The sequence below is a fragment of the Balaenoptera borealis genome (assembly GCF_965194805.1).
Source record: "Balaenoptera borealis genome assembly, chromosome: 7".
NCBI lineage: Eukaryota > Metazoa > Chordata > Mammalia > Artiodactyla > Balaenopteridae > Balaenoptera > Balaenoptera borealis.
The window spans coordinates 94,668,162-94,691,618 of record NC_138864.1 but is presented as its reverse complement, the minus strand read 5'-3'; the positions used below and the strand labels follow the sequence as shown (position 1 = coordinate 94,691,618).

The 23,457-nt window shown below is 34.3% G+C and overlaps 1 protein-coding gene across 12 annotated transcripts in view; it reads right to left on the bottom strand.

Annotated features, from left to right (window-relative positions):
* FOXP2 (forkhead box P2) overlaps positions 1-23,457 on the bottom strand; it is a 540,259-nt gene that overhangs the window by 153,123 nt on the left and 363,679 nt on the right. For 10 of the 12 annotated variants that reach the window (XM_082400044.1, XM_082400040.1, XM_082400041.1 and 7 more), the window contains one exon: positions 4,772-4,861. In XM_082400044.1, the coding sequence (XP_082256170.1) occupies positions 4,772-4,861 (90 nt within the window). Of the gene's footprint in view, positions 1-1,097; positions 1,156-4,771; positions 4,862-23,457 lie in introns of those variants that run through there. The other 2 variants (XM_082400038.1, XM_082400039.1) reach the window with 2 other exon arrangements.

The window sequence follows — 23,457 nt, the reverse complement described above, 5'->3', positions numbered from 1 at the left end:
CTTTTAAAAATTCTTTCTAAGTTTTCTGCATCACAGTAGATTGCCCTACTCAAACCCATATTGCAAATTTCTTGCTTATGTTGCTTTCAGTATTTGGAACAAAATGTGTTTTAGTTTCTCTCTAATTCTTGTAACTAGAAATCAAATATTAATGTTGGAAAGGAAATATTCAATTTCATTCTTTACCACTGCATGAATGGACTTTAATAATTTCCTAAAACATATTTATCAGTGTCCAATTCTATTACCCACAGAGTTAGTATTTTAACCCAGGATAAATATTTCATTATTTATACTTTATTTTTGATTTTTTTCCCCTGGAACATGAAATTTTAGAAATGCTGATTAGTTTACTGCAGAATTTCTTGTTTTGTTGGACAATGCTAATTTTAACAATTTGGAGTGAAGTAGAGGATGGTAGAAATTTGTTAAATTGTATTATATCACAACATATTTTAATGTAGTTTATTAAGTAAATACATGGTAAAATAACTCCTTGTGTAACTTAGATTTTCCCTAAAAGCAATTTATAAAATTATTTCAAGGCATTAAACAAAACTTCCATAGGTGTTATATAAAATGATACTTGCACCATGGTTTTCAAACATATGGGATTTGATACTTTGATTCCAAAGCATTATTTTTGGCTATGGTATGTTAATAAAGTACTTTGTAACTGAAAACAAATGAATAGGCAAACATAATCCTTAATGCATAAGCTAACATCCAAGATACAGCTTTTCCTGAAACATTAAGATGCCTATCACTTAGTTCAAAAAAAAAAGTGAAATAAATTTTTAACCATAGAATATTATATTTTGTCCATCAGGTATCCCAATGTCTTTATTTTAAAGATGTTGAGTGACTTCCTCAAGCTTATATAACTAGTTTGTGGCAGAGTCAGAATAAGACCCCTTGGTTTAATTCACTTTTGCTTTTTACTATTCCATTCTTGAACTATTTAAAACAGAATTATATAAAAAAAAAAAAATTACCTATTGGAAAAGAGAACCTTATATAATTAACCTACAACGAAGGAAGTGATTACAACGCTATATACTAATATTCATCTAAGATAGCAAAGCAATGGCATTTACCTTAAATTTACGTCTCTGCTCTGCACAGCTGTTGAAGAACCACAAGTCTGTCTCATGGCTGTAAATGTAACAAGAACAATAATGCGACCAATTTTCATACCTAAACTAAATTAAGTAGATTTGTCATAGGCTAGAAAATTGATAATGTATTTTACAAAAAGTTTTAAAATTACAGATTATGGAAGTGTGCATGTATGTATATGCAAATGCATTTGTGTGTGTGTGTGCACATATGTGTGTGTGAATTTACTCTTTTTAATAATCTGGAAATTAGTTTCATGAAATTGAAAGCATTACATATTCTCTTTGGCTAACTTTTCTCATTACGGAACGCTATGGGTATATCAAGTATAGAAGTGCCAGGAGTAGATACAGATAAATAAAACAAACTAAAATGAGAGGCTGTCTTCAGCTGTTATTATTAGGTTATGTTTTTCTGGGATACATAGTAAGAACGTAAAGAAGGAACATCTAGTAATGCTTAGTTTAATATCAGCTCCCATTTGCATCACAATCTTTATATATTATTCATCAATATGTCATTAATCAATGTACCTACTGATTGGACCTATTCAATTGGTGTTTCATGTAATGAACAGAATATGTAAACAAGTTTCAAAGACATATATTCAGATATCTATACATGAAAGTGAAATCACTACTACAATCAGTACTCAAGCTTGTCAGACGTGATTTTCTTCTTTCCATTTTGCACTAGATATGCTACTATCTATGTTATCTGTAGTACAAAAACCTGAAAAAGTGGAAATGAAAAATACCTGCAAAGATAAATACTAGTCTGCTAGAAATATTCTCTCTACCATGTCACACCTCAAATCTGGTCACCACTTTTAAACATTTAAAAGAAATTCAGTTGAATATAACAAAGCAACCGAATATTGTTCTTGTGACTTGAGCCATTAAAACAGATTTTTAAGAAAATCTGTATTTTCTTTCAAATGTTATAAAATAGTTCTCCATCAAAACTATATTTTAAAATAAAAACCACATAGTATCTCTTTTGGTCTTCTAAAAATATGTTATGCCTGATAAAGTACAAGCCACCATGATCTATTATTAACACCAAATACTTTGCCTTGCAAGTATAGCTTTTGAAACATTTTCAATTATCTTTTTTTAATTCTAAAAGATAATCTACACCAACTCTATTATGAAAAGTTGGTTAAACTCTTAGGTAAGTAGAAAAAGAAGTCGGCTGTGAGAGAATCATAGAAGTTAAGTGTTACTTTCATATTAAATGGTTAAAATTTTTAACAAAGATATTCTACTCTCTTCTTTAACATAAGTGGCAAATAGTGCAACTCATGTTAAATAGTATTTGTAGATGCAAAGATAAGCATTACCTAATATCCCCCTTTGACAACATGTGTAAGCTAGTATAAAATGCTATCAGGTTTTTATTAGATTTTCAATACAATCCCAGCATGTTTCCAGTTGCAAAGCTTATCAAGTACTATGAAACACTAAAACTGTAGACTCATATTAATTGCAGTGTATATTTTGGTGAACAAATAAGTCTTCATTCATTATTTCTAAATTCTTATTCATAAAAACCAACCAACTTTTCATTCCTATGACATTTTGGCATTAGATCCCACTAAAATTACAAAGTAATAATAAAATGCTACAGTTTTATAATATGTACAATGGATATGTATTCATAATAATATGAGTCACAAAACACTAAATATAAGTGACACAATGGAAGTTTGTGGTAATGGCTAGCAACTGAAATTGTTAAAAGGTATTTATAGTACTATTAATCACCCTTTGGTGATAAAATAACAAAATTGAGGAGTTCTGCTCAAACTTTTATATAAACATTTGGTACGGGAGCAACAATTTCTTATTTTAGAGTCATTAATATTTCCACATTATATGTGTGTGTGTTTTCCAAGAAAAATTATATATATTTTAGTTGAACGAAGTATCACATTTTTGCCTTCCAATACAACAAAAAAGGAAAGTAGAAAAGCTAAAGCCCAGCCATTCTTTCCAGAGATACCCTGGTAACCAGCAATAAAGAAACTTCTACTGGACTTAGCTTTGGAGAGGAACAACTTATTATTTTGTCTATTTTGTCAAGAGATATGATAAAAATAGAATTAGGACAATATACAGTGTTTTTCAGATATTTGAAACAATAAACTCTTTCCTACCTTTGGCTTATGCCGTCAGCATCTAAATCTCCTTTGCTATATCAACAAGAAAGCAAAATTCCCAGCCTGAAGCCATAGTGAGGATAAACATTTCATTTGCTATCTGTGACTTCTATGTAAATTTCTCTCTGTCATGTAAATGTATGGAGAGGCTCTCATGGAATCAGATAATTCAATGGAAATACTCCAACCACCGTTATCACTGGTTATTACTTGGGGAGGGATATGATAGTGAGGAAAGTTTGTCACTACAGAATTACTGAGTAGTTAAAACAAAGAATGTGAAATTTATTTTAAAAGAGAAAAAAATTAAAATGAATCTTAAACTTAGGCTGATTCAATATAACTTTCATTTGCAATCATGGCAGACATCGGTACGTCACACCCCCTATCCCCAGGACCCCTTCTTCCCATCCACCCCACAAAAATGGTTTGTTCCCAAGAATATATATTCTCATCTCATATTTGCCTAGGGACTATGCATTTAATTCAGTTTTTAGGTAATGAGTAGCTTCTGGATTGTGTAGATCAGTAGCCAATAATTCTGTTACACAAACTAAGCTTCAGTAGGGCACCATGTAAGACTTAGTTACTAGCATCTGAGAGTACACCTGAAAATGAAAACAGACAGCTAGGCCATAAAAATTTTTTTTTCAAGATTGTTTTGTTAAAATAAAGCAATAAGAAAGATGCTGACTTTTTAAAAAAAACTAAGCTTGCCTTATTAGACGTGTACATAACACATGATTCAAAAAAGAAAGCATTGCTTATCTTTCAACAGAACTGATAAACATTTTGAATAATGTTTTATACAATTCCAGATTCTACCTTCCAAACATTTCAAAAATACCTTATAAAAATGTTTCTTTCCCCTAATGTCCTATATATTTTGGTTAAAGCTATATAAAACAATGGTTGTATTATGTAACAAAAAGTTACTTTAAAAGACATACATACTATCAGTTTCACAGGACAAACATAGTGAATAAGGACAACAAACTCCAGAATGTGTTTTTATAACTGTAGCAACAGCAATAACTCCTTGGCAAACTCAAACAGTTTTTTTGGCAACCCTGGAGGTTTTCTGCATTTGTCACTTGGATACAACTGCAAAAGGGCTGTCTAAGACTGCTTTGTTTCTTCCCTACCATTTTACTATAACTTTGCTTTTAAGGAAGACATTTCACATTTTAACCTGTTTGTGAATAAAATTTCATTAAAATCCCAACAAGGGAGTTTTATACAAAACTCCTAATGCCTATGTATACCAAATGTCCCTACATAACTTGTCCAGAAAGTGACCTTGTAAACTTTTGAAATCTATGCTAATTTTTTCTCTTTCAGGAAGATAAAATGAGTTCTCTTTTTGAATTAAAATTACTTACATATGCAAATGTAATAATTTTCTGTATGTATACAACTGGGTCTGCACATCTGTAATCACTACAAACATCTTTTAAAGTAAGATCCCAAGGATAGGAGTGCTTTACTAACCTGCAGTGGTCTCTGTTTGTCACTGCTCTTAGGAGATTTCAATCCACTTGTTTGCTGCTGTAAGAGAAGTTGTCTTGCTGCTTGGAGAGCCTAGAAGTGAAAAGTGAGCAATATCTAAATATTTTGTTGAAAGGTAAATTATCAGTTATTCCTTAGTTAATAGTAATAGGCTTTAATGTATGAGAATCCCACCTCCTTTCTAGAGAGAATCATTAAATATTCTTTTTCTTCTAATGTGAAAAAAATTCACATAACACACATATACACAACTTTACTTAAAATAACAGAGATGCATGTAATCCTGCAGAAAATAAAGGTAATTTGTTTAAAAGTGCTTAAAGAGGAAAAAATCATAAACTGCATCAATAACCTCATTTTCACAAGGAACTTGTCTTTGAGTGTTCAACTAAAATGCCCACTCCCTTTTAAATTATCAATCAATTTGCATTTTCATATTACAATTTTGAAGCAAAAGCAGTAGACTTCAAGTATTACCGGAAGCTGTAATTAAATTTGACAAATCAACATCAGATTATCTTGAAAGTGAATTAATAAGGATTTTCACTAAAGATTAAAAACACTTTTTTTGTACTTACAATTCAAGGGGAAACCTCTCCTTTGACAAAATAAAGTGCAGTTTTAATGCCAAATAAAATTGAGTGGTTTTCATTTGCATTCTTAGCAAAATCAGAGAACAAAGAAATTACTACTCAACCAATCAGGTTTGTTTCTATGTGTGACAGAATACCAATCAAAATAGAAGATGTTTTCATTTATTTTTATGTTTTCTGTCCCACTCAGGAAAATAAAACTTAACATAAGAAATTAATGTAAGCATTTCATTTACTAGAGGAGGGACAGTTTGGTGAGTGGGCTATATAAACTTATCATATAAAAACTAATGCCATAAAAAATACATATTGAGACATTTTAAAGGTAGCAGTGCAAACTAATTTAAAAAAACTTTTTCAGAGACTATAAACTCATTGTTTTTCTCAACAACTGAGTTCAATGAACACTGATGATGAAATTTTTCAGCACATAAAACTAAAATAAATCATTGCCCTACTTTGTTATTCACTGTTTTAGAATACAAGGCAAATTTTTCATGATGGGAAAAATATCTTAGATCAATATTCTTCTATAATAATTAAGATTCAAAGCTGATAAAAGTACAATTTTGATTGGAATCAATGATCTGGTTTTTAAGAGAGTTTCTAGTATCCATGACAACAGTTGCTTTGACAAGATGTGCATATGGCATTACACTGCCAGCTGGTGTGAACAATGTTTGAACTACTGCATTGAGATGCTGAGCAAACAGAAAAAGTTGCCACGTCTTAACCCTCAGGGAAGGCAGTCATCCCCTGATCAATTATGAAAAGACAGAGAGAGGGCTGCTACAGTCTGGCTCCAAGCAAGTTTTCTGAGAAGGCAGGCAGACATAGAAACCAAAGTAAACAAACTGAATGCCCTAGCACATCTCCTAACAACATTGATTTGTCTTCCCATAGCAGGATCTGGCATAGTTTGTCAAGCACACTTTTTACATTTGGAGACACACTCATTTACAACAATCTTCCTTTTGTTTTTAATAAATTTCAAGTAATTACAAGTCAGCCTAAATGTTTCTAAGGATGGCACATTCCAGTGAACTCAGGCAATTTTATTATAAAGTTCAATTGGAAAAAAAGACCAAAGAAAAAATTCCATAAATATTTTATGATCACAAAATTCAGTTTAAAAAATTTCACTTGATATCCTAAATAATATAGTTTTCTTTTTTTTTAATGGCAACTCATAAAATAATGACAAATGATATTTTTCAAATGGAAATTACTATAGTGTGAGTTAAGCTGTGTCTATGCGAAATTCTCAAAATCAAAAAAATCAGCTATTTTCCCCTGTAATTCCAAAAGCCACACAAAGTTTGCCTAATTTTTTTTTCATAGAAATTTTTCCCTTTGAATTCATTATTTTGTATATATATATGTACACACACACACACATCCTTATATAGTTTATATTTAATTCTGTAGTTGTTTATTATTCTTAAAGACTTCTAATGAACATAGTTTACAATCCTGGAATCATGAATGACGAGGACTAAAAGCAAGCTTAGAAATCATCCAATCTGACCCCCTCATTTTAGCAAATGAGAAAAATGAGGCCTAGAGTAATCAAGCGCTTGTTTAGGGTCTCCTGGCTTGCAGACCAGAGTGCATTCCAGTGTGCCATACTGTCTCTGTAAAGGTACCATTAGAGGGCAAAGAGTAAAACTCTGGTAAAGGAGAACAATTAGTAAAGTAAAGGAGAGCTCTGGCACCATAATAAATTATTTTTTACCTGTAAAGAGGGCATATATATTTATCAGAACTTAAAAGGGAAACTACAATATAATCTTTTTACAATTTGAATTTGTGTTTGAATAGAACTATATCACAGAATATATACTGCTTTTAGGGCTAAGTGTTCCCACCATCCTTGACTTTGATTTCATTACACACTCTACCAATACCTGATGGAGCTCTAAACTCTTGTAAAATTCTGATCATTTGACCAGTTTTTACTAGAAAAATTACTGAAGAATTCTAAAACTGGACTAAACTTTAAAAATTGTTTAGCCTAGCTTTCACATTTTGTAGTCAGGTAACTGAAAAACCAATATTACAATAACTTGACTAAAGTCACAAAGCAGTAGCAAAGTCTGGTCAAAAGCTACGGCTCTTGTCTCCCAAACCTAGAACCCTATCTCCTTCACTACCTTGCGTTGTATTCATTCAACTCAACCCAAACATTAACCCAGTGGAATATGTAACACCTGGTGCCTGTAGAAAGACATTAGAAAACAAGATATATTTAGAACTGCAGCTCATGAAAATATCACTAGAAAAAATGTATACCATTTTTAAAGGAGTTATAATAATAATGGAATACCACAAGATAGCTGGCTAAAACATGCTACTACTTTCAAAGAACCTTGGTTTTCATATGCATTTACAGTTATCTTTAAAATAGTAAAAAATCACCTTTCAAAATAAACTCTTATGAAAAAGAACTACTTGCCTATATCAACATTCTTTTAGTAGCAGTAGAGATTGCTATAGTAAACATAAAAGATGGGAGGACAAAAAACAATTCCAAGAGATCAGGAATGATTTAAAACTCATAAGCAGAAATCTTTGGCAGTTTGCATTCTAACTGCAGGCATCACATGACACTTTTATTTCCAGTATTCTGGACAACATTTTAGGACTGAATTTCAATAAACAAATGCTCAGAGGCATTTAGTTCATCTTTCCAATTTATTATTGTAGCTCCTCAAATGATGAAAGATTATGAGATAAAATACTGCCATCAATATAAGGTGTTAGGGGTCAAATTATATAAAATATTAATTTGAAAATTGCTTGTCCACTTCAATTGGTAAATAGAAAAGGGCTATTAATAAAGTACTATTAGCCATTTAGGTATTTATATAATCACCGTCGGCAAAAACAAAAAAAAGAACACCTAATTTAGAAAAAAGGCAAAAGATGTTTGCAAAATTTCCTTCAATAATGACTGAGTCTGATGCAAATGAATAACAAGAAAGGTTTCTAAGACAGCCAAGCCATATCTAGTTTTCAAAAACATATTTGTTGTGAATTAAGGGCGCACTTCACTTAATGAAGTTATTTAACTTTAGTAAAGCTAAAGAAAACTAAGATAGGACACTTTAAAAATTAGAATCAGATTAAATTAAAATATTTTGAAAAGATGAATACACATCTTTATAATAAAGGTATACTTTTTGTTAGGCTGCAGGGGTGTGGGAAAGTACATGTTTTCCAGAATTCAGTGCCTTTTGCTATAAAATATTTATTGCAAATATCATTCCTAATAGTTGCTGTGTAATTTCAAACAAACAAAAATTTTGTTAAGCAGAGTTGAAGCATATCACCCTTGTAAAGTAGTAATAACTTTATGTCAATTAGGAACCTCTTAGACAAAGGGTAATTGTAATGAGTGGGTCGTTATGAGAATTAAGAGTGAAAAAACTTTGGAACCTGCCAGATCAATACATTTTTTTCTTCTTGAAGAACACTGAAAACTCTCACCAGAAGTAAAACTGTTTGAGAATAGCTTAGAAACAACCAGTGAAACCAAAAATGTTAAGTACTGTCAGGTTTATAAATAACTTTTTTTTTCAAAGTAAATATATGTACATTTTGGAAAAAAACAGACATCACTCATATCTCTCCCCATAAAAATAGGAATGCTTAACCTATCAGCCTGTTGCATTTGAGACATTAAAATGAAAAATGACATCTACACCCATTAATATCTTCAATGTATAAACAGCACAGCGTGACACATTCTTGAGAGCTGAAGGCTACAAAACCTCTCTGAAACATAAATAACAAAGCACTCAGAAGCATATTTGATGTTGATACTCATCTCTGAGAAAAACACTGCTGCCTAGGCTTCTTATGAAAATAGATGCAGCCCAAATGGATCTCCTGTAATTGGTTTCAGATAGCGAGGTCAGAAGAAATATGATACAAGAAATGATTATGTGGAACAGGCGAAACAAGAATGTTTACACAGGCACTCCCTACTTAAACTGACAAGGGGTGTATACTTTGCAGATAACCAGAACCAAAAAAATTTTGCCAGCAGGATACCCAGAATTTTGCTCCTCAAACTCACATATTTTAACCTTTAACATATGACATCTTTAAAATGTTACTTTGAATACTGAGCAAATAGTAAGTTTTCAAACAGAATTTCATTTTTAAATTATTTTCACAAGTGTAGTTGATAATAAGTATATTCAGAACCTTCCACAAAGGATACAAATTCCTATTCTGTTTGGTCTTCCTCCCATTATGTTCCCACTAAAGAGAATATACTCATAAATGTAATCTGAAGTCTCATAATGCTATTTAATAGAAGAAAATTAATCATCTAATTGTCATAACCTATTTTCGAACAGCAATCTATCAGAGTGAAATTATGCATCTGTAGTGATTGACCTTTCATTTTATCATGTCTGATACATAATTACACTAAGTTTGTTGGGGAAAAAAAGCTAATTACTAGAAAATATTTTTTTAAATAATTTTTATTTTCGTGTTATGGTATATTTTACATAAAGTTAAAGAATAAATGTGTGGATACGTTGTGTTTATATTGCGGACCACTATGGAGGCCAAACTGAGAAGCTACAACCGTTTATTTTATGGTACTATAATAAGGGTGAGTAATTAATAAAGCATCCTATTTACCAATCAAATGTCAGGCTATATTGGCTAAGCATTCATGATGTAGATCCAAAGGAGAGAAAATCAGGGTATTGAATATGTTATGGAATGGATCCGCAAGTCATCCTCCGAAGCTCTAACAAAGTCCTCAGGGTTCAGGTCCAAACCCAATACTCAGTATATTCCACTATGGCTCCAAACTCCCAGATGAGCTGAGGCAACCTTGCATAAAATAAACCTGTGAGTTAATGGTAACTAATGGCTAAGACAGGTTTTGTTTTTTCAGGTCTCGAATCATACACTCAGTTTAATGGAATGAACACATTCTCCTCCTCTGAGCTGGCATTCCACAGGCTGCATTAAACAATACCAAGTAGTGTGGTATTCATATCTCTATTTCCTTCATTATTCTGCTGCTAATGATAATGAATTGCTAATGAAACACATAAGAAACACTAACATAATCTACAGCAATACTAAATGTAACTCTTGTTCACATATTAAGGAATTCTGTCCACCTTAAAAATTCTGAAATATGAAAGGTAGAGATGAATTAGAACTAATTTTATTAAAATTAACAGTTTCACAGCATTTCTTTTTCATGGTACATGTTCCAGGAACTACAATAGCTTATGTGTATTCTCTCAGTTATTTCTCTTTCTGCTATAAAATAGTTTATTATTTTTTTCCAAACATACTTTGGATTTACTTTGTGTTTCTCACATACCATCACTTTTTTGTTTTCTCATTATGAGGACAATATCATCTTTTGCCTGGATATGGATTGAACACTCATTACTGCTATATTGTTAAAATTTCAAATTGCATATTAGAGATTAACTGAAAATACATGCTGCTAAATTATAGTATAATACCTGAAAGTAAACTATTATTTGAATCCTATATTCTGGATTTTCTTTACAATTTAAAAGTAAGATTGCAAAAGAGATATAGCGTTTAGTAAAATATTTGTAAGAATAAAATACATCAAACATTACTTGTCATTCAAAATTTTTTTTGCAAGTTTGTCCCATGTACCAAGCAAAGAACTAATAAGCATTGCATGCTTGCAGAGGTAGGGGATGATGTGACATTGTTTTTACCATCAAAGAGTTTACTGTCTAATAAGAAACATGTAGTGTAATGTCAAAAGGCCATAAAAATGTTTTTAAAACATTTCAGGAGTTCGTAAGTAGAAGAAATTATTTTCAGTTGGGGAAATCAGATAAAACTTTTATGGGGATATAATATTTGGGCTGAACTCATATGAGAAATAGTTCATCTTTTGGAGATGACAGAAGGTGACCATGTTAAATAGAAGCAAAGAACATGTGGGGTCATACACAGTAAAAAGAAAATAATTGATCTTGGATAGAAAAAGTGCTTAATTTAGGAGTGTTACCTCATGGGAAGGTTGGCTGGAGCTAATTAATGAGTATAACTAAAGAACAAATGGCAAAGAGACTTGACATTATTTAGCAGGTAAGGGCAAATGTTGCTGAATCTGGAAATGATGGGATGCACCTGGCCCAGGTCAATACTGAAGTCATGTTATGAAGGGCAGATGAAAAGTGATGAAGAGAGTGAGGAAAGATACGAGGTAGAAAGACCACTTAAAACGTATGTGCAACTGTCCAAATAAGAGATAATAAGAATAATAAGAAACACTTTAGTTGAAAACAAGAACCACAAGAGGAATGGTCAAAGTAGAATTGGCAGGATTTAGTAACTGGGTTTAGGGTAAAAGCTAGGAAGGGGGTAAATGATGACTTCAAATGTTTAAGTCAAGGGTCAAGTATAGTTGTGTCACTATTGGAAAAGCGGAAATGAGAATATGAAACACAGGCTTTGGAAAGAAGATGATGCTGTTTTACCTGCTGGCAGGATAACCAAGCAAAGGTTTCCTTAGTAGTTACGGGTAATGCTGAGCTCTATGTTGAGAGCGTTCAGGCTGACAACAGATTCCCAGAAAAGAGAGAGATGGTAGTTAAGACAAAGTTAAGACAAAGAGAGATAATTAGGTTGCTGGTAAAGAGAATGAAGACAGAGGAAGAGTCAGGTCCCAAATTTGGGGAACATCTACGTACATTTTGTTTAGAGAAGATGAGAAAATAGTGAAAAAGGAAGGCAATGAATGGTAAGGAGAGCACAGTAATAGAAGTCAAGAAGTCTTCTGGAAAATGTTGAACACGGAATTGCCATATGACCCAATAATTCCACAACTAGGTATATACCCAAAAGAAATGAAAATATATGTCCACACAAACAGTTGTGCATAACGGCTTTATTTGTAAGAGCCAAAAGATAGGAAAAACCCAAATGTCCATCAACTGATGAATGAATAAACAAAATGTAGTCTATCCAAATAGTGGAATGATATTCAACCATAAAAGGTTTCTACAACACGGATGAACCTTGAAAACATTATGCTAAGTGAAGGAAGTCACAAAGACTACATATTGCAGGATTCATTTATATGAAATGCCCAGATTAGGCAAATCCATAGCGACAAAAAGTAAATTAGTGGTTGCCAGGGGCTGGAGGGAGAGGAGAATGGGGAGTGACTGCTAATGAGAATGGGGTTTCTTTTTACGGTGGCGGAAATATTCTGAATTTAGATAGTGGTGATGGTTGTGCAACTTTGTGAATATACCAAAAGCCACTGAATTGTCACTTTAAAAGGGTAAATTATAGCATGTAAATTATATTTCATCAAAGCTGTTATATATTTAAATAAAAGAACTGTGACGTCAACTCAAGGAAGTTGAGTTGATATATCTCAAGGAAGCTGAAAAAAAATAAAAGAGGAAAGAATAAAAAGAAAAGAATTGTGAAGGTAGAAGATGAACGAGTTCTCAAACACCGAAACCTCAAAGAGACTAAGGAGTAATGAAAGTTCTTTTTGAACTTGTTGATAGTTTGCATGTGACCTACTGGATATCAGATCCCGTACAGCATTAAAGCAGAAAGTTAGACTGCAGTGAGTTATTGGGGAATCAATAGGGGAAAATCATGGCCATGAGTGCAAACAATTCTTTTACAGATAAGTTCTGTAAAGACCAAAATAAAAGAGAACTATAGTCTGAGAGGTTTTGTTTGTTTGTTGTCTGTTTCAAATAAAGAAAACATGATAATGAGCTGGTCGGGAGAAAGAGAAGCTATAACAAAGATAAGAGAAATGAGAAAGTCACTAGAGGATTAAGCAGAATTCCCTGTGCTATACAGTATGTTCCCATCAGTTGTCTATTTTATACAGTATCAACAGTGTATATGTGTCAATACCAATCTCCCAATTCCTCCCACCCCATCCCTTTTCCCCCTTGGTATCCATACATTTGTTCTCTACGTCTGTGTCCCTATTTCTGCTTTGCAAATAAGGTCATCTATACCATTTTTCTAGATTCCACATATATGCGTTAATATATGATATTCGTTTTTCTCTTTCTGACTTACTTCACTCTTTGTAACACTCTCTAGGTCCATCCACGTCTCTACAAATGACCCAATTTCGTTCCTTTTTGTGGCTGAGTAATATTCCATTGTATATATGTACCACATCTTTATCCATTCCTATGTTGATGGACATTTAGGTTGCTTCCATGTCCTGGCTATTGTAACTAGTGCTGCATTGAACATTGGGGTGCATGTGTCTTTTTGAATTATGGTTTTCTCTGGGTATACGCCCAGTAGTGGGACTGCTGGGTCATATGGTAGTTCTATTTTTAGTTCTTTAAGGAACCTCCATACTGTTCTTCATAGTGGCTGTATCAATTTACATTCCCACCAACAGTGCAAGAGGGGTCCCTTTTCTCCGCACCCTCTCCAGCATTTATTGTTTGCAGATTTTTTGATGATGGTCATTCTGACCGGTGTGAGGTGATACCCCATGTGGTTTTGATTTGCATTTCTCTAATGATTAGTGATGTTGAGCATCTTTTCATGAGTTTGTTGGCCATCTGTATGTCTTCTTTGGAGAAACGTCTATTTAGATCTTACACCCATTTTTTGATTGGGTTGTTTGTGTTTTTGATATTGAGCTGCATGAGCTGCTTGTATATTTTGGAGATTAATCCTTTGTCAGTTGCTTCATTTGCAAATATTTTCTCCCATTCTGAGGGTCCTCTCTTCATCTTGTTTATGGTTTCCTTTGTTCTGCAAAAGCTTTTAAGTTTAATTAGGTCCCATTTGTTTATTTTTGTTTTTATTTTCATTACTCTAGGAGGTGGGTCAAAAAAGATCTTGCTGCAATTTATGTCAAAGAGTGTTCTGCCTATGTCTTCCTCTAAGAGTTTTATAGTGTTAGGCCTTACATTTAGGTCTTTAATCCATTTTGGGTTTATTTTTGTGTATGGTGTTAGGGAATGTTCTAAATGGGAGGGAAATCCAAAAGGTACGGGATATATGTACACGTATGGCTGATTCATTTTGCTGTGCAGTAGAAACTAACACAACATTGTCAAGCAACTCTACTCCAATAAAAATTAATTTAAAAGACAAAAGAAAAATTCTAGATATGGATAGTGGTGATGGTTACATAACAATGTGACTATACTTACTGCCACTGAACTGTACACTTAAAAATGATTAAAATGCTAAGTTTTATGTATATTTTATGCCCTCAAAATCCCCAACTCCCAGGATGCCGATGTCCTCCATGTACCCCTGCCTAATAAAGTAACTTGTGCAAAACTTTACACTCAGCCAATGTTGGCTAAATGGAATTTAATGACTTGTTTGTACTAAAAGCCTAACGGCATGATTTCTGAAAGCTTACACTTACTTGGGCAATTCCCGCAGTAAACGCATTAAAGCCAAAAAAAAAAAAAAAAGAAAAAAAAGGAAAGTCACTTGAGGAGACAGAGGCTCAATCAAGAAGCAGGCGCAGGTGGCAGGTGATAGTCTTGTGGGGGGAAGAAATGCATCATGCCATGAGACAGGCTGAAGAAAAGAAAGGGATGAGAGGTAATTTCTCTGCAGAGGCAGGAAGAGGAAAGAGTTCATACTGGACAGTCTCAATGAACTCAGAAGATACGGAAGTGAAGTTATCTACTGAGAGGAGAGAAAGATTGGAACTGCCGGAGACACAAAAGTCAGGAAGCTTTTCTATCATTATTCTGAGAAATATAGCCTGTAGAGTAAAACCGGATATTTAAGATGTTAGGGTATATGCCTCCACACACACTGATCACATGTCGATACATGGATGTCTTCTGGAATGGTGCCTCCAGAAGTGAATGAAGAACTGTCTACTTTTCCATTGCTCTAATTTAGTATCATCACTACTCAATCAGAATCTGTTTAAACACTTTATCTGGCCAAAGGCCCTGGCACCTCCAATTATATCAAGTAGAAGAGAACAAGTCACTTACAATATATGTAATGTTATTGTGCATCCTAACTGTTATCTTCAGTTTTTGAAAGACAGCAAAATAAAAAAATCCATCTGTAATGCTGCTACCATTGGCCTGACCTTTCAAAAGCTTCCATCTGCAATTAGGAAAGAAAGTACGGTGTAATGGTATTGACTAGATTTCAGAAGAGATCTTTTTGCCTTTTACTCATTGATGAACTTGGACTACTTAACATCACACCGAGCCTTAATTGTCTTGTCTACTAAATGCAGTTAATAATATTTCCCTTTGCCTATAGGTGATTTTTCAAATCAGAGAAGATAATGTATTTGAAAATATTTTAAAGTCTAAAGTATAATGCAGTATTATTTCAAGTCAAGACTTTTGAAATTATATAATTCCTCCAGTGGATATCAGTTCTTCCATGTATCAACAGAAGTACTGGTCAGTTGAGACTGACTCCTGCTTTTTAGCTTTATAGTGACCTTGCTAAATAGATATGTGCATTTGAAATAATGGGCCTGTCATACTATAATTCCTGAAACTTTAGCTCAGTATTTATTTAGTTCTCTGCAATCTATTCAAGCAGAAAAATGTCCCATTGGATAGGAAGAATATCTTACCAGCTTCATGTCCTATTATATTTTACAAAGTTGTCTCTGAAGCTGAGTGAAAGGGTTTATAACTTTATGAATGTACTGTTGAGCTACACCCTCACCTCCTCCAGGTCCAAATCACCACATCTGCATGAGTATACACATACACAATGCGTCCTGTGCTACCCATCACCTGTCCTTAAGGATCTTTTAGTATAGTAGGAAAGATAAAACTATATTCAATATAACCACAGTGCAAAGCAGAAATGTGCTGCTTGCCATTAAAAGCAAGTACAAAAAGTGGCTATGTGGGCTCAGCCAAAACAAAAAAGAAGAAAGGGAGAACAAATGCTTCTTAAGTACTCATTACATGCCAGCTATAATTCCAAGTCCTAGCTCACGCTATCTCACTTCCTTCTCCAACACCCTGCTTTATTGTAGATGTGTAAACTGAAGCTCACTCCAAGTAGTTAGGTTATATGTCCAAGCTATTTCACATATCCTTGAAATGGCATAAGAGATTTGAATAACTATCTGGCTGACTTTGAAGCTCTTGCCCTTTCCACGAAGGGTGGTCAGGAAGAGTATCTCATTGAAGAGACTTTTATACAGTAAAGGACTTAGGTAAAAAACTGCTTGGGGCATAAAGAGAACAAAATAAATTCTGAGTCACTAGCAGCATCGTTAGTTATGCCAACTAGAACAACGCAAAGAATTCCAAGATACAATTCAAACTGTTTTTCTTTTTCCTTATTTTTCATGAGGAGAATTAGCCATATAAGATTATATGCTAAACGGAATTTACTAGCCTTAGAAGACAGTGTTTTAAAATTATTTTATTTATTTATTTTGGGCTGTGTTGGGTCTTCGTTACTGCGCGTGGGCTTTCTCTAGTTGCGGGGAGCGGGGGCTACTCTTCGGTGCGGTGCTCGGGCTTCTCATTGTGGTAGCTTCTCTTGTTGCAGAGCACAGGCTCTAGGCACGCAGCCTTCAGTAGTTGCGGTGTGCGGGCTCAGTAGTTGTGGCTCGCGGGCTCTAGAGCACAGGCTCAGTAGTTGTGGCACACTGGCTTAGTTGCTCCGCGGCATGTGGGATCTTTCTGGACCAGGGCTTGAACCCTGGGTCCCCTGAATTTGCAGGCGGATTCTTAACCACTGCGCCAGCAGGGAAGCCCAGAAGACAGTGCCTTTGAAGTTATTAAGCACTTGATTCAGGATGTTGGTTAAAGAGAAGACAAAAACTTTTAATAATCATCTTCTATCACAACCAAACACAAAAGAAGCATGAAACAATACGTACTATGTTCTCATGGATTCAGAAGTAGGATTGCCAGATAAAATAGAGGATGCCTGGTTAAATTTGAATTTATTTGTATTTTTACTTGCTAAATCTGGCAACCCTGGCTAGAAAAGTTAGTATTTCAGAAAATGTTGCCAAGATACCGGGATTTTTTATACCAAGTTTTTCATTGAAAGGTAAATACTATTTATCTCATCAGAGGAAATGTTTTGCAGTCCTAATAAGTAATGAAGTCATCTTAACTATATTTTACAGGTTAGCTAGGGGAGTGAGTTGAGGGCTTGGGCTGCTTTTCTGTGAGAAAGAATGCTCGTGTGACCACTAAGACATGGCAAAAGGATGAGGTGGACCCCTCAAAGGACAAGTAAGTGCACCGGTTTTCAAAACAGCCAGACCAAGCAAAGCAGAGGAAAAGTTTCTTTTAGAGTTCCTATTTTAGCTTCCTGCAATCAAGACACAGATAAGAAAAATGCAAAACTTTTGTTCTCTATTTACCCTGCCCATAGCAAGGATGAGGATCAGTAGCCAGGAAGCCTAAGGCAAAGATTATGACCCTGCTTGGCACCAAGGGGAGGAGACGCTAACAGGAGAGCTGAAGGAAAGAGCCTTGAGGCGGGGAGCCTCTGTATACTAACCCAGAAGCTAACTAGGCCGGTGCCAGAGGAGGAAAGAGGTGGTGACAGTAAAACCATTTGAGAAGAGAGAGGCCTTGATTAGTTCAGGTGCATACACAGTGGGTTCAGAACCTGTAAAGGAAAGCTCCTACAGCTAAAATTAGAGTGTTCTTAGAAACAAAATGACAGAGTCACCAAAGAGGCCTCAGAAATTCCAAGTTCTAATTGCAGCCCCATTCCAAGTTGCTGTAGGACCTCATCCCTATCAATGAGAACTCTGAACAAATGTCTTCTCCCCAATAGCTTACAATTTACCAGTCTTGCAGGGCGATCTAAAGAATGAAACATAAAACTCACTGGATAGAGGAAATGGTAGTCACTGACAACCAATTGCTGATGAAGCATTGTGATTATTCAAAAAATACTGATCAGGGGCTTCCCTGGTGGCGCAGTGGTTGAGAATCTGCCTGCCAATGCAGGGGACACGGGTTCGAGCCCTGGTCTGGGAAGATCCCACATGCCGCGGAGCAACTAAGCCCGTGAGCCACAACTACTGAGCCTGCGCGTCTGGAGCCTGTGCTCCACAACAAGAGAGGCCGCGATAGTGAGAGGCCCGTGCACCGTGATGAAGAGTGGTCCCCGCTTGCCGCAACTGGAGAAAGCCCTGGCACAGAAACGAAGACCCAACACAGCCATAAATAAATAAATAATTAATTAAAAAAAAAAAAAATACTGATCAAATGAATGGAAGAAGGAATATATTTATATTAAGAAAATAGTTGGAATCTTGTGGTTTTAGGCTATGTTATTCACAATGCGAATTATGAAACACATATATGCCTGTGTAATACATTATGAAGCTAATTCACAAAGACAGATTTTAGAGATCTTCGGCAAATTCACCTTAAGAGGAGCCCATTTTGTGAGGGTATTTCCATTTTGTGTTTCAGCTATTACCACGTTTAGGTTAGATTCTCCTCAGCAGTGGAATTGTAGTCATTCACGTTATAATGCGCACACAAGTGTTCTTTAGAATAAAATAAAATGTAAACTAACGGTGATAACAGTCATCACCTTAACACATCAATAATTATACATCTATGTATTTTTATGAAGTCTTCTGGGCTTTTGTCCTAAAATTCTTCTCAAGCTCCCTGAGTTTTTAAAATTTAACTCTATCAAAGAAGGTACAGTATAGCTCTGATTTAAAAATCATTTCTTATAGTTAATTGTCTGTAATAATGACTCATAAAAACATACGTATAAATTAAAAATGTATAAATATCCACATAGGAAATAGCACCCCTTGGTAAAAATCAACAGTTCAAGAACCAGAAGGTAGGAGGGCCCAGAAAGGTTTCCTGCTTGTAGGAAATGATAAGAAATAAAGTTCCTAAAGGTGACTATCCCTCTACTGTTTTCCTTTCACTCTCTAGCTTAGTTCCACTGCAATGAGACTTAAGACTAGGAAGGCTGGGAGAAAAAATTGTTTCTCCAACAAACTCTGGTCAGTTGCCCACTTGTTGAAGATATACGTAAAACCCAAGCCCAAGGAACAAGTCTCTGCACCTTGCTTTAGCAAAAGCAGCATTTCTATTCAAAAACCTAACTCCTCTGACAATCTTACTTGTTGGATGAACACATTCAGTTACCCTTAATATCTAGTACTCTAAGCTTCTTAATGGATGGAAATGTTTCTAAACAATTTTTATGTTTCCAAGAATGCACATTAGAGTAGCATGCACCTAATCACTCAAAAGACATTTACTTGAAAATCTTGTTTCTTTAGGCTTTTCTAAGCTTGTAAAACACATGAAGAGCTTAGCTGGCCCCAGATATTCGAGCTGTAGCTTGTAGGCTAAGGGAAGAAACCTAGCGTTCCCTCCAGGGAGAGCCACACTGCCTTGCACGTGGTGAGTCCCCTTCAGTCCTTCACATGTGACTCTGGACGCCTGACTTGTGATCTACAGCACTGAAATTAGCATAAATAAGACTTCTTTTCCTTTGTCTCGTTATGTTAAAATGTTTTATCCATGACTTTTCCAACATTATCTCTTTCATTTTTTTAAAAGTCAAAATCTAAAAGAAAAATTACTGTTGATTATCATAAAAACTTTATTTCACCTTCTTCAGTTAGAGTCTTTCAATTATTTTAGGGAGCTTGTTTAGGTAGAAAAGGAAATTATTCTCTAATCTGCCTTTTAATCATATGTCTAGAAAAAGAATCTACACACATGGGTATTTTTATCATTCAGTTTAAGAATTTGCTAACATAACGCAAGTATTTTTCATGCTCTTCTAGATTCAGTTACTTATAAAATTAGAACTCTATTGAAACCTTTTTAATATTTACTAACATCCATGTACACATAAAGAAATACTCTATGTGAAAGGATAATTTACTTAGGCAAAGACGATACAGCTGTTTGGAATTTTAAAAAAATTCAAATCCGGCAAAGCACACCATTACTTCCAATTCTTAGAAAGCTTATTTTCATTTAATGTAATTCTCCTCTGATTGATATTTACACTTTTCCAATTTTTGCAATTTTAACTAACACTGCAATGAACTTTCTTGTAATTCAGCCTCGCAATTATCTCTCAAAAGTTTAATTTTGGGGTCAAATCACACTCAGATAATAAATTTTGACACACATTATCATGCTTCCCCAGAATGGCAGTACCCATTTGCAATCCCACCACAGTGTATGAGAGTGTCCATCCATCAGACTCAACAATACTGTGCATTATCACTCCTTTGTAGTCTTTTTAAACTAACAGGCAAAAATACTTCATTTTAATTTGCTTTCCTTCCCTTATTAGAAATTGGTGTTTCAAAAAACATATACAACATCTAAATAAATGTAGATTTTTTTGGTAGTCTCACTTAAAATTAGTGAATTGGATGGGCCGCTGTATCAGATATTTCACTCATTCAACTAATATTTATTAAGTCTTTACTCTGTCAGATACTAGAGATAAAAATACGAACAGGACAAGCCTGTCCTCTCAGAGTTTGCCATTTAATCACTGACAAGTACACAATTACCTGATAGTGTTGCTTTTAGTTTTTTTGTTATTTCATTATGTTACACACTATATGACATAGATCACTAAACGTCATTGGTCATGCTCTGCCTTTAAAATGAATTATCCACAATATGGTACCTGAAAATAGTGTGAGGAAGAACTCTTCATTAAAAAACATAAAAATCCCACATGACGTGAACTCCATGTGGTTGGTAATTAAGAAGGAAGACTGTATTTTGAAATATGAAAAAGTAATGTCACTGCATTCCAGTAGCAAGTTTTCTATAAGGTAAGAGAAAAACCTTTTAAAAAGCAAATAAACCACAGGATTGATAAGGACTTAGTTACCTTATCCTGTGACAGAGCATGTGCTAAAATTTCTTTCAAAAGCAGCTAACGTTTTTTCATATATTAAGCTTCTGCCCAAAGGAGTAAGCTGTTTAACCATACATTTTTAAGAAAAACACTTTCCAATTTAATGTTTCTCCTCTTTAAATTAATCATTTTGGCTTGTTATCAGAAAGGAAGCATATGAAAGAATGCTTATAGAAAGATGGATAGTTAAAACTGGAAATTAAAACTTTATTTCTGAGGATCACACTGGGAAGATACTTTGCAATCTTGGAGAAATCCCAATTGGCCTTTGCTCAAAATGGCACTCTTCTCCCAATGTCTCAAAAGATATTAAACCTTTCATAGAAGGGGGATTTTGTTGCCCCCCGCAAAGGTTTCTTATGATTGCAGAATGATCTATTTAAGAACTGCACACTTTCTCATGGAGGACTCATTTTGGCACTCTCTTGTAATTATCTTCATTTACATACTGGCACCTAACAGACCACCCACCAGAGTGGAACAATAAGCTGCTCTTGCTCTGATCATCTTTACGTTGAAGTTAAGCCATTAACTGAATCCTGAGACATGCTATTGTGAAGTCCCCTGGCATTTCTACTGCTATCACTCGTCTGTTGTTATAGAAGAATGTTCACTGCCAGAATCCTCTGGCAGAAACTCAATTTCTGAGTCCAATACTAATTCATTACAAAGTCTGCAACAGCTGAGACACTGGTATACACAAATGAGGCATTCTGAAATTTGAGGACAAATCCAAAATACACACTCAGGACCTTCCTGTGACTCCATGGCCATGGATACAGCTGTAAAAAAAGGAGACCCTGTCAACATCTCACCCTGCCAACATAAAATTAGACCCTCGTGACTTGAGCCTCTATGGTATTGGTACCTCCTAGCTCTTTTTATTATGCACTGTTTTTAAAGGCCTCAGCTATGTCATATTTCATGTGCCTTGGAAACACATGAAGAGACGAGACATGTAATGTATGGGGATAACGTAAAGAACACCTTGAGCACACCTATCCACAGGGCAGTCACCATTCTGTGAAATAAAAAGGTGCCCCAAAGATGAGTTAGGTGATAACCACCAGGGAAAAGCCATGAGTAGAACAGAAGCATAGTACAATGTAGGAAGGGTGACAGTGATTTAAAAAAGTGACAAAGAACAGTAGAACATTTTAAATTTCTTTTATTTCTATGGCTACTTACTTTAAGAATGATATCAAGTTACTAACAAAGTGATGAAGTCCACCAAAATTTTCAATTCCTTACAACTTAATAGAATCTTTGGGTCAAAATGCCACTACTGTTATATGCAACTCTTAGAAAACTGTCTTTATTACATTGTGGTATCTGTAGAATATCTCATTGTCAAGTGCTATTTCCACTAAGTTAGTCAATGAACTAAAATTCTCAAACAATGAAAATTTTTTATATACCAGGAAAATAAGAACATATTTAAATATCAAAAATTTAACTGAATATTAGTGAATACAGATACTTTACAAATAGTATGTGAAATATTAACCCTTTGCTTAAACAATGAAATGAATATATTTCAAAATATATATTCAAACTTATTTTGTAATTCTATATACACTGGTATGAACAGGGAAAAACAACATGTACAGACATAGAAATATAATAGAGGTTCTTTCTATGAGTTACCTGTAAATGTTTTAAAAATCAAGTTAAAATATATACTCAGTATAAATAAAATATATACTCAGGGGTGGCCACAATGTCACAAATATTTTTGCATATCATAAATAAATCCTAGCAATTTTAGCCTCTATTTTGCTTTAAAATAGGCAAGAGTTTGTCATTTGCTATATGCCCTTTGTTGATAATCTCTAAGAAAGGATAATTTAACACTGAATATTCCCAATGAACATTTAAACAAGAAAACTCTAGTATGCCAGATTCTAAAAATTAGGACTTTTTAGCTGAAATTTACCTCTAAGAGGAAATGGTTTACTCTGCAGATTTATGTTTAAATAGGACTTCAGAAAGAATGTGAAAAATACTGAAAAACCAATTTCAAGGACTCCTCTATCCAAAAACTTTGTTATGAAAACTGCAAAGCATGCTAAATTCTCATTTCAATTCACTTAGGACATCTATCCTGATGGTTCCCTACCTAGGTAGTCATCACAATCACACAAGAGACTATGTTATAAAGAGAAAGTCTTGCAC